The 14,422-nt window shown below is 69.7% G+C and overlaps 1 protein-coding gene across 1 annotated transcript in view; it reads left to right on the top strand.

Annotated features, from left to right (window-relative positions):
* Positions 1–215: 215 nt before the first annotated feature.
* Positions 216–14,422, top strand: part of RNF123 (ring finger protein 123) — a gene marked incomplete at both ends in the record, with an annotated part of 96,460 nt that continues 82,253 nt past the window's right edge. Inside the window, 12 exons of the mRNA XM_073645310.1 lie at positions 216–344; positions 412–466; positions 605–690; positions 2,060–2,146; positions 2,225–2,292; positions 2,365–2,497; positions 2,904–3,011; positions 3,487–3,591; positions 3,672–3,797; positions 3,861–3,953; positions 4,217–4,290; positions 4,520–4,637. Of these exons, the coding sequence (XP_073501411.1) occupies positions 216–344; positions 412–466; positions 605–690; positions 2,060–2,146; positions 2,225–2,292; positions 2,365–2,497; positions 2,904–3,011; positions 3,487–3,591; positions 3,672–3,797; positions 3,861–3,953; positions 4,217–4,290; positions 4,520–4,637 (1,182 nt within the window). The remainder of the gene's footprint in view (positions 345–411; positions 467–604; positions 691–2,059; positions 2,147–2,224; positions 2,293–2,364; positions 2,498–2,903; positions 3,012–3,486; positions 3,592–3,671; positions 3,798–3,860; positions 3,954–4,216; positions 4,291–4,519; positions 4,638–14,422) is intronic.

Here is a 14,422-nt window from a genome sequence, read left to right as displayed (position 1 = left end):
ATATACAGTCACCACTAGAGGGGGCTCCTCACATACAGATGTGTATATATACAGTCACCACTAGAGGGGGCTCCTCACATACAGATGTGTATATATACAGTCACCACTAGAGGGGGCTCCTCACATACAGATGTGTGTGTATATACAGTCACCACTAGAGGGGGCTCTTGACCTTTTTGTCAGTGGGAGGAGCCTTATGTGTCCTCGTTCCCTGATTGGCCGTCTCCTCTTCTCCCTCGCTCTCAGATCCGGTGGTGGACGGGCGTCTGGGTCCCTCCCCGGTGGTCTTGGATCACACCAGCGGCTTTGAGGGGTTACTTCTGGTTGATGACGACCTCCTGGGGGTGAGTCTTCTCGGTCGGCTCCTCTCTCCCGCTGATCTCCGGCGCTGACGCTGATCTCTGCCCACAGGTGATTGGTCACAGTAACTTCAGTTCCATCAGAGCTACCACCTGCGTGTATACAGGTGAGTGCGGGGGTCCTGGCCGGGGGGAGCGCAGTGTGTGAGCTGCAGCCTCTTGTGGTACTACTGTCCCCAGCATGCCGTGTGTGGGTGGTGGTGAGGGCTGCGGCCGTCCTGACGCCGTCGTCTGCTCGTCCGCAGGGCGGTGGCTGTACGAGGTGCTGATCTCCTCCCAGGGGTTGATGCAGATCGGATGGTGCACGCTCAGCTGCCGCTTCAACCAGGAGGTGAGAGCAGGATCCGCCCAGGACGGCGGCGAGGGGATGGGGGGATGGTGGCGAGGGGATGGGGGGACGGCAGCGAGGGGATGGGGGGACTGCGGCGAGGGGATGGGGGGACGGCAGCGAGGGGATGGGGGGACGGCGGCGAGGGGATGGGGGGACGGTGGCGAGGGGATGGGGGGACGGTGGCGAGGGGATGGGGGGACTGTGGCGAGGGGATGGGGGGACGGCAGCAAGGGGATGGGGGGACGGTGGCGAGGGGATGGGGGGACGGTGGCGAGGGGATGGGGGGACGGCGGCAAGGGGATGGGGGGACGGCGGTGAGGGGATGGGGGGACGGCGGCGAGGGGATGGGGGGACGGCGGCGAGGGGATGGGGGGACGGCGGCGAGGGGATGGGGGGACGGCGGCGAAGGGATGGGGGGACGGCGGCGAGGGGATGGGGGGATGGCGGGTGCTGGGAGGTGGCGGTGGGTAGATGGTAGGGGGGTGTGGTGGCAGGGGGTGCTGGCGGTGGGTGGATGGCGGTGGCAGGATGGTCTCGGGGGGGATGGCGGTGGCAGGATGGTCTCGGGGTGGGGGGATGGGGGGTGGCCTCGATGGATGGTGGTAGCAGGATGGTCTCGGGTGGATGGCGGTGGCAGGGTGGCCTCGGGGTGGATGTCGGTGGCAGGATGGTCTTTGGTGGATGGTCTCGGGGTGGGTATCCTCGGTGGATGGCGGTGGCAGGATGGTCTCGGGATGGGGGGTGGCCTCGATGGATGGTGGTAGCAGGATGGTCTCGGGTGGATGGTGGTGGCAGGGTGGCCTCGGGGTGGATGGGGGTGGGGGGTGGATGTCGGTGGCAGGATGGTCTTTGGTGGATGGTCTCGGGGTGGGTGTCCTCGGTGGATGGCGGTGGCAGGATGGCGGCGGGAGGGATGGGGGTGGCCTCGGTGGATGGCGGTGGCAGGATGTTCTCGAGGGGGATGGGGGGTGGCAGGATAACGGCGGGAGGGATGGGGGGTGGCCTTGGTGGATGGCGGTGGCTGGATGGTCTCGGGGGGGATGGGGGGTGGCAGGATGGCTTCGAGAGGGATGGAGGTGGCCTCGGTGGATGGCGGTGGCAGGATGGTCTCGGGGGGATGGGGGTGGCCTCGGTGGATGGCGGTGGCAGGATGGTCTCGGGGGGATGGGGGTGGCCTCGGTGGATGGCGGTGGCTGGATGGTCTCGGGGGGATGGAGGTTGCCTCGGTGGATGGCGGTGGCAGGATGGCCTCGGGGGGATGGCGGCGGGAGGGATGGGGGTGGCCTCGGTGGATGGCGGTGGCAGGATGGCCTCGGGGGGATGGTGGTGGGGGGCGGCTGGTGACCGTGTCCCTTCTCTCCTCACACAGGAGGGGGTGGGCGACACTCCCAATTCTTACGCCTATGACGGGAATAGGGTCCGTAAATGGAACGTGACCACCACCAACTACGGGAAGGTGAGTGCTTGGCGGAGTTGTAGGGGGCTCTGCGGACGCACCAGACCCCTGTGTGACCTCTTTCTGCTCCCCCCCCAGTCCTGGGCGGCCGGGGACATCGTCAGCTGCCTCATAGACCTGGATGAAGGAAGCATCTCGTTCTGCCTGTAAGACCCCTCTGCCCCATGAGACCCCCAGTGATTGTCGCGCCCCCCCTCACCGCCCTCTTCTCTCTGCAGGAACGGTGTGAGTCTAGGCAAGGCCTTCAGCGACATCTCCCGGGGGGCCGGCATGGCCTACTTCCCCGCCATCAGCCTTTCCTTCAAGGAGTCGGTGGCATTTAACTTCGGCTCCCGCCCTCTTCGATATCCTCCCCTGCACAGCTGCAGCAGCGTTACAGTGTGTCAGTGCAGGAGAAGTGAGAGCCGCTGCAGTGTCCGCCTGACAGAGCATTGTCTGCACTGATGTACTGTAACAAACCCTCAGCTGTGAGAAGCATTAGGGCAGAAAGGGGAGAGAGAGAGTGGGTGAGAGCGCGAGAGAGAGAGGATGAGAGCGAGAAAGAGAGCGCGAGAGAGAGAGAATGAGAGCGAGAGAGAATGAGAGCGAGAGAGAATGAGAGCGAGAGAGAATGAGACAGCTCTCGATCCTTTCTCCGCGCTGACAGCAGATTGTGGAGGACGTTGTAGAACATCGCAGTGATCGGGCTTCATTCTTGGGGTAGGACGCCGGCCCTTTAATTTTTGACACTCTTCCTTAATGCCCCCTCACATATCCTGTGGACGGCTACCGCCCCCTGCAGGATCCCCCCGCAATCGATCTCCTGAAGGCTCAGAGGCTGCTGGGATATCTGAAGAATGTCCTGAGCACTGGTATCGACGTGCAGGTAAGTGACGTCCCGGTCCCCCCGCCCTGACGTCCCGGTCCCCCCGCCCTGACGTCCCGGTCCCCTCGCCCTGACTTCCCGGTCCCCCCGCCCTGACTTCCCGGTTCCCCCGCCCTGACTTCCCGGTCCCTCCGCCCTGACTTCCCGGTCCCTCCGCCCTGACGTCCCGGTCCCTCCGCCCTGACTTCCCGGTCCCTCCGCCCTGACGTCCCGGTCCCTCCGCCCTGACTTCCCGGTCCCCCCGCCCTGACTTCCCGGTCCCTCCGCCCTGACTTCCCGGTCCCTCCGCCCTGACGTCCCGGTCCCTCCGCCCTGACTTCCCGGTCCCTCCGCCCTGGCGTCCCGGTCCCTGGCCCCCCCGGGCCCTCCGCCCTGACCCCCCCGGTCTCTCCGCCCTGGCCCCCACATGCCTTCGCCCTGACCCCCAGTCCTCCGCTGCTCCCCAGGGTCAGATCTAATACCATTTTCCTGACAGGAGGGGCGACTGGTGGACGCGGACCCCGCTATGTGGCAGCTGCAGGGGGAGCCCACCGCCCTCATCACACTGGCGCACATATTTAACCACTTTGCCCCATTGATGGTAAGTGCAGCGGGGGCGGGGACGTTGCCCTCTTTCTGGGGCCCGGTTCCGTGGCCCCCGCTGACCCCGCTCTCTCGCAGTGTAAGGTGTACCTGGTGGAGGACGTCCTGATGAGCTTCCTCCTGGGGATCCTGGAGCGCGGCGGTGCGGTGGGGGAGCACCCCCTCATCCAGCATCTCCTGGACCTCATGTGGCTGCTGATGGAGGTGGGTGGCGCCCTCTAGTGGCAGGAGGGCAGGGAGCGCTCATTAACCCCTCGTGTTCTGCAGGACTATGAGATCCAGGAGTTTCTGAAGCAGCTGATGATGTCTCTGCTCCGGGCCTATCGCTTCTCTCCTATCGTGCCCGACCTGGGGCTGCAGGTACGTCCCTGACATGTGGGGCCACAAGGGAACGTGGACCCCAATCACTGGAAAGTCTCGCTGTTCTGGCTGCAGCGGTGACATCACATTGTCAGAACACATCACCGCTGCAGCCGATCACTGAGCCAGCAGCTGGTGCTCCCGACCTCGGACAGCCGGGTAGGGGGGCTGCCTGCCATGTGGTGATTTAGGGATTTTCCAGCATTTGGGGTCCCCTCTGATTGTATGCCGTCCTGATGGTGACCGGCGCCGTGTACCCACAGATCCACTACCTGCGCCTGACCATCGCCATCCTGCGCCACGAGAAGTCCCGCAAGTACCTGCTCAGCAACGTGCTGTATCCTGGGGCCACTGTGATGTGTGCTAGGGGCCCGGGTGTACTGGGCCCCGGGCAGGATGGGCTCTGTGTGTGTGTGTCGGGGGCCCCGGCAGGATGGGCTCTGTGCGTGTGTGTCGGGGGCCCCGGGCAGGATGGGCTCTGTGCGTGTGTGTCGGGGGCCCCGGGCAGGATGGGCGGCTCTTTTCCGCTGTCCACCATCTTGGTTTGTCCTTAGCGGGATTCATAGATTTGATGTCCTGCGATCGGTCGTCTTCTTCTTCATAAAGAGCCCCCTGCGGGTGGAGGAGGCCGGACTGCAGGAGCTCATCCCCACCACTTGGTGGCCCCAGCGCTTCAACAAGGAGGTGAGAGGAGGCGCCACGCTGCCACGTCTGCTGCTTCTCCGCGGTTTGTCTTCATTTATAGTAATAGACGCTCAATCTCTACTGTAAGTGGACACAGGTCCAATGGCGATCCAAAACAACAAAACCCGACCTTCATCAAAACTCATTGCCGGAGCGCAGGCGATCAGCTCTGAAGAAGGTCCGGACGTTACGATACTGGCGTAGCACTGCTGGAATCCAGTGGCCGAAGGAGCACAAGCAGGAACTGCAAGCGATAGGAGAAGTTTTTGGATAAAGCAAATGGAGTTGTAGGAAACAATCCATAGATTGGTGAGAACTGTCTGGGTAAGAGCGTCCAGGAGTTGAGACTGGAACTAGGCTAACAGCTAGACACAATACAATGAGTGAGAGATCCATGTGGCTTTAAGTAGGCCCAAACAGGACACAAGATGGAGTCCACAGGTTCAGAATCGCCATCTTAGTAAAGAGTAAAGTAAACACAACATCAGCCTCCAGTGGTAAGGAGTGGTATTGCAGCACAATTATTAAGGTGAACAATAGCAGCCACTAGTGGTCAAACTGTAGAAGGACTACTGGAATCCTAACATTACTCCCCCCTTTCAACAGCGGCCTCCGGACGATGGCTGGCTTGGTCTTTATGGGTATTTTTGGTGAAATCCGTCCTGTGTAATCTTTATTTTCAGTTTGGAGATAATGATATTCCCGTGCTTTGGGGCGGCCTGTGGGGGGGCGCTCTATGTGGCTCTCCGGGGCAGCCTGTAGGGGGCGCTCTATCTGGCGCTCCGCGGCGGCCTGTAGGGGGCGCTCTATGTGGCGCTCCGGGGCAGCCTGTAGGGAGTGCTCTATGTGGAGCGCCGGGGCGGCCTGTGGGTGGCGCTCTATGTGGCACTCCGGGGCGGCCTGTGGGGGGCGCTCTATGTGGTGCTTCGGGGCGGCCTGTGGGGGCGCTCTATGTGGTGCTTCGGGGCGGCCTGTGGGGGGCGCTCTATGTAGCGCTTCGGGGCGGCCTGTGGGGGGGGCGCTCTATCTGGCGCTCCGCGGCGGCCTGTGGGGGCGCTCTATGTGGCGCTCCGGGGTGGCCTGTGGGGGCGCTCTATGTGGCGCTCAGGGGCGGCCTGTGGGGGGGCGCTCTATGTGGCACTCCGGGGCGGCCTGTGGGGGGGGCTCTCTATGTGGCACTCCGGGGCGGCCTGTAGGGGGCGCTCTATCTGGCACTCCGGGGCGGCCTGTGGGGGCATTCTATGTGGCGTTCCGGGGCGGCCTGTGGGGGCGTTCTATGTGGCGCTCCGGGGCGGCCTGTAGGGAGTGCTCTATGTGGCACTCCGGGGCGGCCTGTGGGGGCGCTCTATGTGGCGCTCCGGGGCAGCCTGTGGGGGCGCTCTATGTGGCGCTCCGGGGCGGCCTGTGGGGGGGGCGCTCTATGTGGCTCTCCGGGGCGGCCTGTGGGGGGGGCGCTCTATGTGGCGCTCCGGGGCGGCCTGTGGGGGGCGCTCTATCTGGCGCTCCGGGGCGGCCTCTAGGGAGTGCTCTATGTGGCACTCCGGGGCGGCCTGTGGGGGCGCTCTATGTGGCGCTCCGGGGCAGCCTGTGGGGGCGCTCTATGTGGCGCTGTGGGGGGGGCGCTCTATGTGGCACTCCGGGGCGGCCTGTAGGGGGCGCTCTATCTGGCGCTCCGGGGCGGCCTGTGGGGGCGTTCTATGTGGCGCTCCGGGGCGGCCTGTAGGGAGTGCTCTATGTAGCGCTCCGGGGCGGCCTGTGGGGGCGCTCTATGTGGCGCTCCGGGGCAGCCTGTGGGGGGCGCTCTATGTGGCCCTCCGGGGCGGCCTGTGGGGGGCGCTCTATGTGGCCCTCCGGGGCGGCCTGTGGGGGGCGCTCTATGTGGCGCTCCGGGGCGCCCTGTGGGGGCGCTCTATGTGGTGCTCCGGGGCGGCCTGTGGGGGCACTCTATGTGGCGCTCCGGGGCGGCCTGTGGGGGCGCTCTATGTGGTGCTCCGGGGCGGCCTGTGGGGGCGCTCTATGTGGCACTCCGGGGCGGCCTGTGGGGGGGGCGCTCTATGTGGCACTCCGGGGCGGCCTGTGGGGGCGCTCTATCTGGCGCTCCGAGGCGGCCTGTGGGGGGGGCGCTCTATGTGGCACTCCGGGGCGGCCTGTGGGGGCGCTCTATCTGACGCTCCGAGGCGGCCTGTGGGGGCGCTCTATGTGGCGCTCCGGGGCGGCCTGTGGGGGCGCTCTATGTGGCGCTCCGGGGCGGCCTGTGGGGGCGCTCTATGTGGCGCTCCGGGGCGGCCTGTGTGGGGGGCGCTCTATGTGGCACTCCGGGGCGGCCTGTGGGGGGCGCTCTATGTGGCGCTCCGGGGCAACCTGTGGGAGTGCTCTATGTGGCGCTCCGGGGCAGTCTGTAGGGAGTGCTCTATGTGGTGCTCCGGGGCGGCCTGTGGGGGGCGCTCTATGTGGCGCTCCGGGGCAGCCTGTAGGGAGTGCTCTATGTGGAGCGCCGGGGCGGCCTGTGGGGGGCGCTCTATGTGGCACTCCGGGGCGGCCTGTGGGGGGCGCTCTATGTGGTGCTTCGGGGCAGCCTGTGGGGGGCGCTCTATGTGGTGCTTCGGGGCGGCCTGTGGGGGGCGCTCTATGTAGCACTTCGGGGCGGCCTGTGGGGGGGGCGCTCTATCTGGCGCTCCGCGGCGGCCTGTGGGGGCGCTCTATGTGGCGCTCCGGGGTGGCCTGTGGGGGCGCTCTATGTGGCGCTCAGGGGCGGCCTGTGGGGGGGCGCTCTATGTGGCACTCCGGGGCGGCCTGTGGGGGGGGCGCTCTATGTGGCACTCCGGGGCGGCCTGTAGGGGGCGCTCTATCTGGCGCTCCGGGGCGGCCTGTGGGGGCGTTCTATGTGGCGTTCCGGGGCGGCCTGTGGGGGCGTTCTATGTGGCGCTCCGGGGCGGCCTGTAGGGAGTGCTCTATGTGGCACTCCGGGGCGGCCTGTGGGGGCGCTCTATGTGGCGCTCCGGGGCAGCCTGTGGGGGCGCTCTATGTGGCGCTCCGGGGCGGCCTGTGGGGGGGGCGCTCTATGTGGCTCTCCGGGGCGGCCTGTAGGGGGCGCTCTATCTGGCGCTCCGGGGCGGCCTGTGGGGGGCGCTCTATCTGGCGCTCCGGGGCGGCCTCTAGGGAGTGCTCTATGTGGCACTCCGGGGCGGCCTGTGGGGGCGCTCTATGTGGCGCTCCGGGGCAGCCTGTGGGGGCGCTCTATGTGGCACTGTGGGGGGGGCGCTCTATGTGGCACTCCGGGGCGGCCTGTAGGGGGCGCTCTATCTGGCGCTCCGGGGCGGCCTGTGGGGGCGTTCTATGTGGCGCTCCGGGGCGGCCTGTAGGGGGCGCTCTATCTGGCGCTCCGGGGCGGCCTGTGGGGGGCGCTCTATGTAGCGCTCCGGGGCGGCCTGTGGGGGCGCTCTATGTGGCGCTCCGGGGCAGCCTGTGGGGGGCGCTCTATGTGGCCCTCCGGGGCGGCCTGTGGGGGGCGCTCTATGTGGCCCTCCGGGGCGGCCTGTGGGGGGCGCTCTATGTGGCGCTCCGGGGCGGCCTGTGGGGGGCGCTCTATGTGGCGCTCCGGGGCGCCCTGTGGGGGCGCTCTATGTGGTGCTCCGGGGCGGCCTGTGGGGGCACTCTATGTGGCGCTCCGGGGCGGCCTGTGGGGGGGCGCTCTATGTGGCACTCCGGGGCGGCCTGTGGGGGGGGCGCTCTATGTGGCACTCCGGGGCGGCCTGTAGGGGGCGCTCTATCTGGCGCTCCGGGGCGGCCTGTGGGGGCGTTCTATGTGGCGTTCCGGGGCGGCCTGTGGGGGCGTTCTATGTGGCGCTCCGGGGCGGCCTGTAGGGAGTGCTCTATGTGGCACTCCGGGGCGGCCTGTGGGGGCGCTCTATGTGGCGCTCCGGGGCAGCCTGTGGGGGCGCTCTATGTGGCGCTCCGGGGCGGCCTGTGGGGGGGGCGCTCTATGTGGCTCTCCGGGGCGGCCTGTGGGGGGGGCGCTCTATGTGGCTCTCCGGGGCGGCCTGTGGGGGGCGCTCTATCTGGCGCTCCGGGGCGGCCTCTAGGGAGTGCTCTATGTGGCACTCCGGGGCGGCCTGTGGGGGCGCTCTATGTGGCGCTCCGGGGCAGCCTGTGGGGGCGCTCTATGTGGCGCTGTGGGGGGGGCGCTCTATGTGGCACTCCGGGGCGGCCTCTAGGGAGTGCTCTATGTGGCACTCCGGGGCGGCCTGTGGGGGCGCTCTATGTGGCGCTCCGGGGCAGCCTGTGGGGGCGCTCTATGTGGCGCTGTGGGGGGGGCGCTCTATGTGGCGCTCCGGGGCGGCCTGTGGGGGCGTTCTATGTGGCGCTCCGGGGCGCCCTGTGGGGGCGCTCTATGTGGTGCTCCGGGGCGGCCTGTGGGGGCACTCTATGTGGCGCTCCGGGGCGGCCTGTGGGGGCGCTCTATGTGGTGCTCCGGGGCGGCCTGTGGGGGCGCTCTATGTGGCACTCCGGGGCGGCCTGTGGGGGGGGCGCTCTATGTGGCACTCCGGGGCGGCCTGTGGGGGCGCTCTATCTGGCGCTCCGAGGCGGCCTGTGGGGGGGGCGCTCTATGTGGCACTCCGGGGCGGCCTGTGGGGGCGCTCTATCTGACGCTCCGAGGCGGCCTGTGGGGGCGCTCTATGTGGCGCTCCGGGGCGGCCTGTGGGGGCGCTCTATGTGGCGCTCCGGGGCGGCCTGTGGGGGCGCTCTATGTGGCGCTCCGGGGCGGCCTGTGTGGGGGGCGCTCTATGTGGCACTCCGGGGCGGCCTGTGGGGGGCGCTCTATGTGGCGCTCCGGGGCAACCTGTGGGAGTGCTCTATGTGGCGCTCCGGGGCAGTCTGTAGGGAGTGCTCTATGTGGTGCTCCGGGGCGGCCTGTGGGGGGCGCTCTATGTGGCGCTCCGGGGCAGCCTGTAGGGAGTGCTCTATGTGGAGCGCCGGGGCGGCCTGTGGGGGGCGCTCTATGTGGCACTCCGGGGCGGCCTGTGGGGGGCGCTCTATGTGGTGCTTCGGGGCAGCCTGTGGGGGGCGCTCTATGTGGTGCTTCGGGGCGGCCTGTGGGGGGCGCTCTATGTAGCACTTCGGGGCGGCCTGTGGGGGGGGCGCTCTATCTGGCGCTCCGCGGCGGCCTGTGGGGGCGCTCTATGTGGCGCTCCGGGGTGGCCTGTGGGGGCGCTCTATGTGGCGCTCAGGGGCGGCCTGTGGGGGGGCGCTCTATGTGGCACTCCGGGGCGGCCTGTGGGGGGGGCGCTCTATGTGGCACTCCGGGGCGGCCTGTAGGGGGCGCTCTATCTGGCGCTCCGGGGCGGCCTGTGGGGGCGTTCTATGTGGCGTTCCGGGGCGGCCTGTGGGGGCGTTCTATGTGGCGCTCCGGGGCGGCCTGTAGGGAGTGCTCTATGTGGCACTCCGGGGCGGCCTGTGGGGGCGCTCTATGTGGCGCTCCGGGGCAGCCTGTGGGGGCGCTCTATGTGGCGCTCCGGGGCGGCCTGTGGGGGGGGCGCTCTATGTGGCTCTCCGGGGCGGCCTGTAGGGGGCGCTCTATCTGGCGCTCCGGGGCGGCCTGTGGGGGGCGCTCTATCTGGCGCTCCGGGGCGGCCTCTAGGGAGTGCTCTATGTGGCACTCCGGGGCGGCCTGTGGGGGCGCTCTATGTGGCGCTCCGGGGCAGCCTGTGGGGGCGCTCTATGTGGCACTGTGGGGGGGGCGCTCTATGTGGCACTCCGGGGCGGCCTGTAGGGGGCGCTCTATCTGGCGCTCCGGGGCGGCCTGTGGGGGCGTTCTATGTGGCGCTCCGGGGCGGCCTGTAGGGGGCGCTCTATCTGGCGCTCCGGGGCGGCCTGTGGGGGGCGCTCTATGTAGCGCTCCGGGGCGGCCTGTGGGGGCGCTCTATGTGGCGCTCCGGGGCAGCCTGTGGGGGGCGCTCTATGTGGCCCTCCGGGGCGGCCTGTGGGGGGCGCTCTATGTGGCCCTCCGGGGCGGCCTGTGGGGGGCGCTCTATGTGGCGCTCCGGGGCGGCCTGTGGGGGGCGCTCTATGTGGCGCTCCGGGGCGCCCTGTGGGGGCGCTCTATGTGGTGCTCCGGGGCGGCCTGTGGGGGCACTCTATGTGGCGCTCCGGGGCGGCCTGTGGGGGGGCGCTCTATGTGGCACTCCGGGGCGGCCTGTGGGGGGGGCGCTCTATGTGGCACTCCGGGGCGGCCTGTAGGGGGCGCTCTATCTGGCGCTCCGGGGCGGCCTGTGGGGGCGTTCTATGTGGCGTTCCGGGGCGGCCTGTGGGGGCGTTCTATGTGGCGCTCCGGGGCGGCCTGTAGGGAGTGCTCTATGTGGCACTCCGGGGCGGCCTGTGGGGGCGCTCTATGTGGCGCTCCGGGGCAGCCTGTGGGGGCGCTCTATGTGGCGCTCCGGGGCGGCCTGTGGGGGGGGCGCTCTATGTGGCTCTCCGGGGCGGCCTGTGGGGGGGGCGCTCTATGTGGCTCTCCGGGGCGGCCTGTGGGGGGCGCTCTATCTGGCGCTCCGGGGCGGCCTCTAGGGAGTGCTCTATGTGGCACTCCGGGGCGGCCTGTGGGGGCGCTCTATGTGGCGCTCCGGGGCAGCCTGTGGGGGCGCTCTATGTGGCGCTGTGGGGGGGGCGCTCTATGTGGCACTCCGGGGCGGCCTCTAGGGAGTGCTCTATGTGGCACTCCGGGGCGGCCTGTGGGGGCGCTCTATGTGGCGCTCCGGGGCAGCCTGTGGGGGCGCTCTATGTGGCGCTGTGGGGGGGGCGCTCTATGTGGCGCTCCGGGGCGGCCTGTGGGGGCGTTCTATGTGGCGCTCCGGGGCGGCCTGTAGGGAGTGCTCTATGTAGCGCTCCGGGGCGGCCTGTGGGGGGCGCTCTATGTGGCGCTCCGGGGCGGCCTGTGGGGGGCGCTCTATGTGGCCCTCCGGGGCGGCCTGTGGGGGGGGCGCTCTATGTGGCGCTCCGGGGCGGCCTGTGGGCGCGCTCTATCTGGCGCTCCGCGGCGGCCTGTGGGGGGCGCTCTATGTGGCGCTCCGGGGCGCCCTGTGGGGGCGCTCTATGTGGTGCTCCAGGGCGGCCTGTGGGGGCGCTCTATGTGGCGCTCCGGGGCGGCCTGTGGGGGCGCTCTATGTGGTGCTCCGGGGCGGCCTGTGGTGGCGCTCTATGTGGCGCTCCGGGCCGGCCTGTAGGGGGCGCTCTATGTGGCGCTCCGGGGCGGCCTGTGGGGGGCGCTCTATGTAGCACTCCGGGGCGGCCTGTAGGGGGCGCTCTGTGTGGTGCTCCGGGGCGGCCTGTGGGGGCGCTCTATGTGGCGCTCCGGGGTGGCCTGTGGGGGCGCTCTATGTGGTGCTCCGGGGCGGCCTGTGGGGGCGCTCTATGTGGCGCTCCAGGGCGGCCTGTGGGGGCGCTCTATGTGGCGCTCCGGGGCGGCCTGTGGGGGCGCTCTATGTGGCACTCCGGGGCGGCCTGTGGGGGGCGCTCTATGTGGCGCTCCGGGGCAGTCTGTAGGGAGTGCTCTATGTGGCGCTCCGGGGCAGTCTGTAGGGAGTGCTCTATGTGGTGCTCCGGGGCGGCCTGTGGGGGGCGCTCTATGTGGCGCTCCGGGGCAGCCTGTAGGGAGTGCTCTATGTGGAGCGCCGGGGCGGCCTGTGGGGGGCGCTCTATGTGGAGCGCCGGGGCGGCCTGTGGGGGGCGCTCTATGTGGTGCTTCGGGGCGGCCTGTGGGGGGCGCTCTATGTGGTGCTTCGGGGCGGCCTGTGGGGGGCGCTCTATGTAGCGCTCCGGGGCGGCCTGTGGGGGGGGGGCGCTCTATCTGGCGCTCCGCGGCGGCCTGTGGGGGCGCTCTATGTGGCGCTCCGGGGTGGCCTGTGGGGGCGCTCTATGTGGCACTCCGGGGCGGCCTGTGGGGGGGCGCTCTATGTGGCACTCCGGGGCGGCCTGTGGGGGGGGCGCTCTATGTGGCACTCCGGGGCGGCCTGTAGGGGGCGCTCTATCTGGCGCTCCGGGGCGGCCTGTGGGGGCGTTCTATGTGGCGTTCCGGGGCGGCCTGTGGGGGCGTTCTATGTGGCGCTCCGGGGCGGCCTGTAGGGAGTGCTCTATGTGGCACTCCGGGGCGGCCTGTGGGGGCGCTCTATGTGGCGCTCCGGGGCAGCCTGTGGGGGCGCTCTATGTGGCGCTCCGGGGCGGCCTGTGGGGGGGGCGCTCTATGTGGCTCTCCGGGGCGGCCTGTGGGGGCGTTCTATGTGGCGCTCCGGGGCGGCCTCTAGGGAGTGCTCTATGTGGCACTCCGGGGCGGCCTGTGGGGGCGCTCTATGTGGCGCTCCGGGGCAGCCTGTGGGGGCGCTCTATGTGGCGCTGTGGGGGGGGCGCTCTATGTGGCACTCCGGGGTGGCCTGTAGGGGGCGCTCTATCTGGCGCTCCGGGGCGGCCTGTGGGGGCGTTCTATGTGGCGCTCCGGGGCGTCCTGTAGGGAGTGCTCTATGTAGCGCTCCGGGGCGGCCTGTGGGGGCGCTCTATGTGGCGCTCCGGGGCAGCCTGTGGGGGGCGCTCTATGTGGCCCTCCGGGGCGGCCTGTGGACGGCGCTCTATGTGGCGCTCCGGGGCGGCCTGTGGGCGCGCTCTATCTGGCGCTCCGCGGCGGCCTGTGGGGGGCGCTCTATGTGGCGCTCCGGGGCGCCCTGTGGGGGTGCTCTATGTGGTGCTCCGCGGCGGCCTGTGGGGGGCGCTCTATGTGGCACTCCGGGGCGGCCTGTAGGGGGCGCTCTATCTGGCGCTCCGGGGCGGCCTGTGGGGGCGTTCTATGTGGCGTTCCGGGGCGGCCTGTGGGGGCGTTCTATGTGGCGCTCCGGGGCGGCCTGTGGGGGCGTTCTATGTGGCGCTCCGGGGCGGCCTGTAGGGAGTGCTCTATGTGGCACTCCGGGGCGGCCTGTGGGGGCGCTCTATGTGGCGCTCCGGGGCAGCCTGTGGGGGCGCTCTATGTGGCTCTCCGGGGCGGCCTGTGGGGGGGGCGCTCTATGTGGCTCTCCGGGGCGGCCTGTGGGGGGCGCTCTATCTGGCGCTCCGGGGCGGCCTCTAGGGAGTGCTCTATGTGGCACTCCGGGGCGGCCTGTGGGGGCGCTCTATGTGGCGCTCCGGGGCAGCCTGTGGGGGCGCTCTATGTGGCGCTGTGGGGGGGGCGCTCTATGTGGCGCTCCGGGGCGGCCTGTGGGGGCGTTCTATGTGGCGCTCCGGGGCGGCCTGTAGGGAGTGCTCTATGTAGCGCTCCGGGGCGGCCTGTGGGGGCGCTCTATGTGGCGCTCCGGGGCAGCCTGTGGGGGGCGCTCTATGTGGCCCTCCAGGGCGGCCTGTGGGGGGCGCTCTATGTGGCGCTCCGGGGCGGCCTGTGGGCGCGCTCTATCTGGCGCTCCGCGGCGGCCTGTGGGGGGCGCTCTATGTGGCGCTCCGGGGCGCCCTGTGGGGGCGCTCTATGTGGTGCTCCAGGGCGGCCTGTGGGGGCGCTCTATGTGGCGCTCCGGGGCGGCCTGTGGGGGCGCTCTATGTGGTGCTCCGGGGCGGCCTGTGGTGGCGCTCTATGTGGCGCTCCGGGCCGGCCTGTAGGGGGTGCTCTATCTGGCGCTCCGGGGCGGCCTGTGGGGGGCGCTCTGTGTGGTGCTCCGGGGCGGCCTGTGGGTTCGCTCTATGTGGCGCTCCGGGGTGGTCTGTGGGGGCGCTCTATGTGGTGCTCCGGGGCGGCCTGTGGGGGCGCTCTATGTGGCGCT

Source organism: Phyllobates terribilis, unplaced genomic scaffold (assembly GCF_046119375.1).
Source record: "Phyllobates terribilis strain yellow unplaced genomic scaffold, ASM4611937v1 Scaffold_8__6_contigs__length_399053987, whole genome shotgun sequence".
In the NCBI taxonomy this organism is placed as follows: Eukaryota; Metazoa; Chordata; class Amphibia; order Anura; family Dendrobatidae; genus Phyllobates; species Phyllobates terribilis.
The sequence above is the reverse complement of the archived record's forward strand: the minus strand, read 5'-3'. Positions and strand labels throughout refer to the sequence as shown.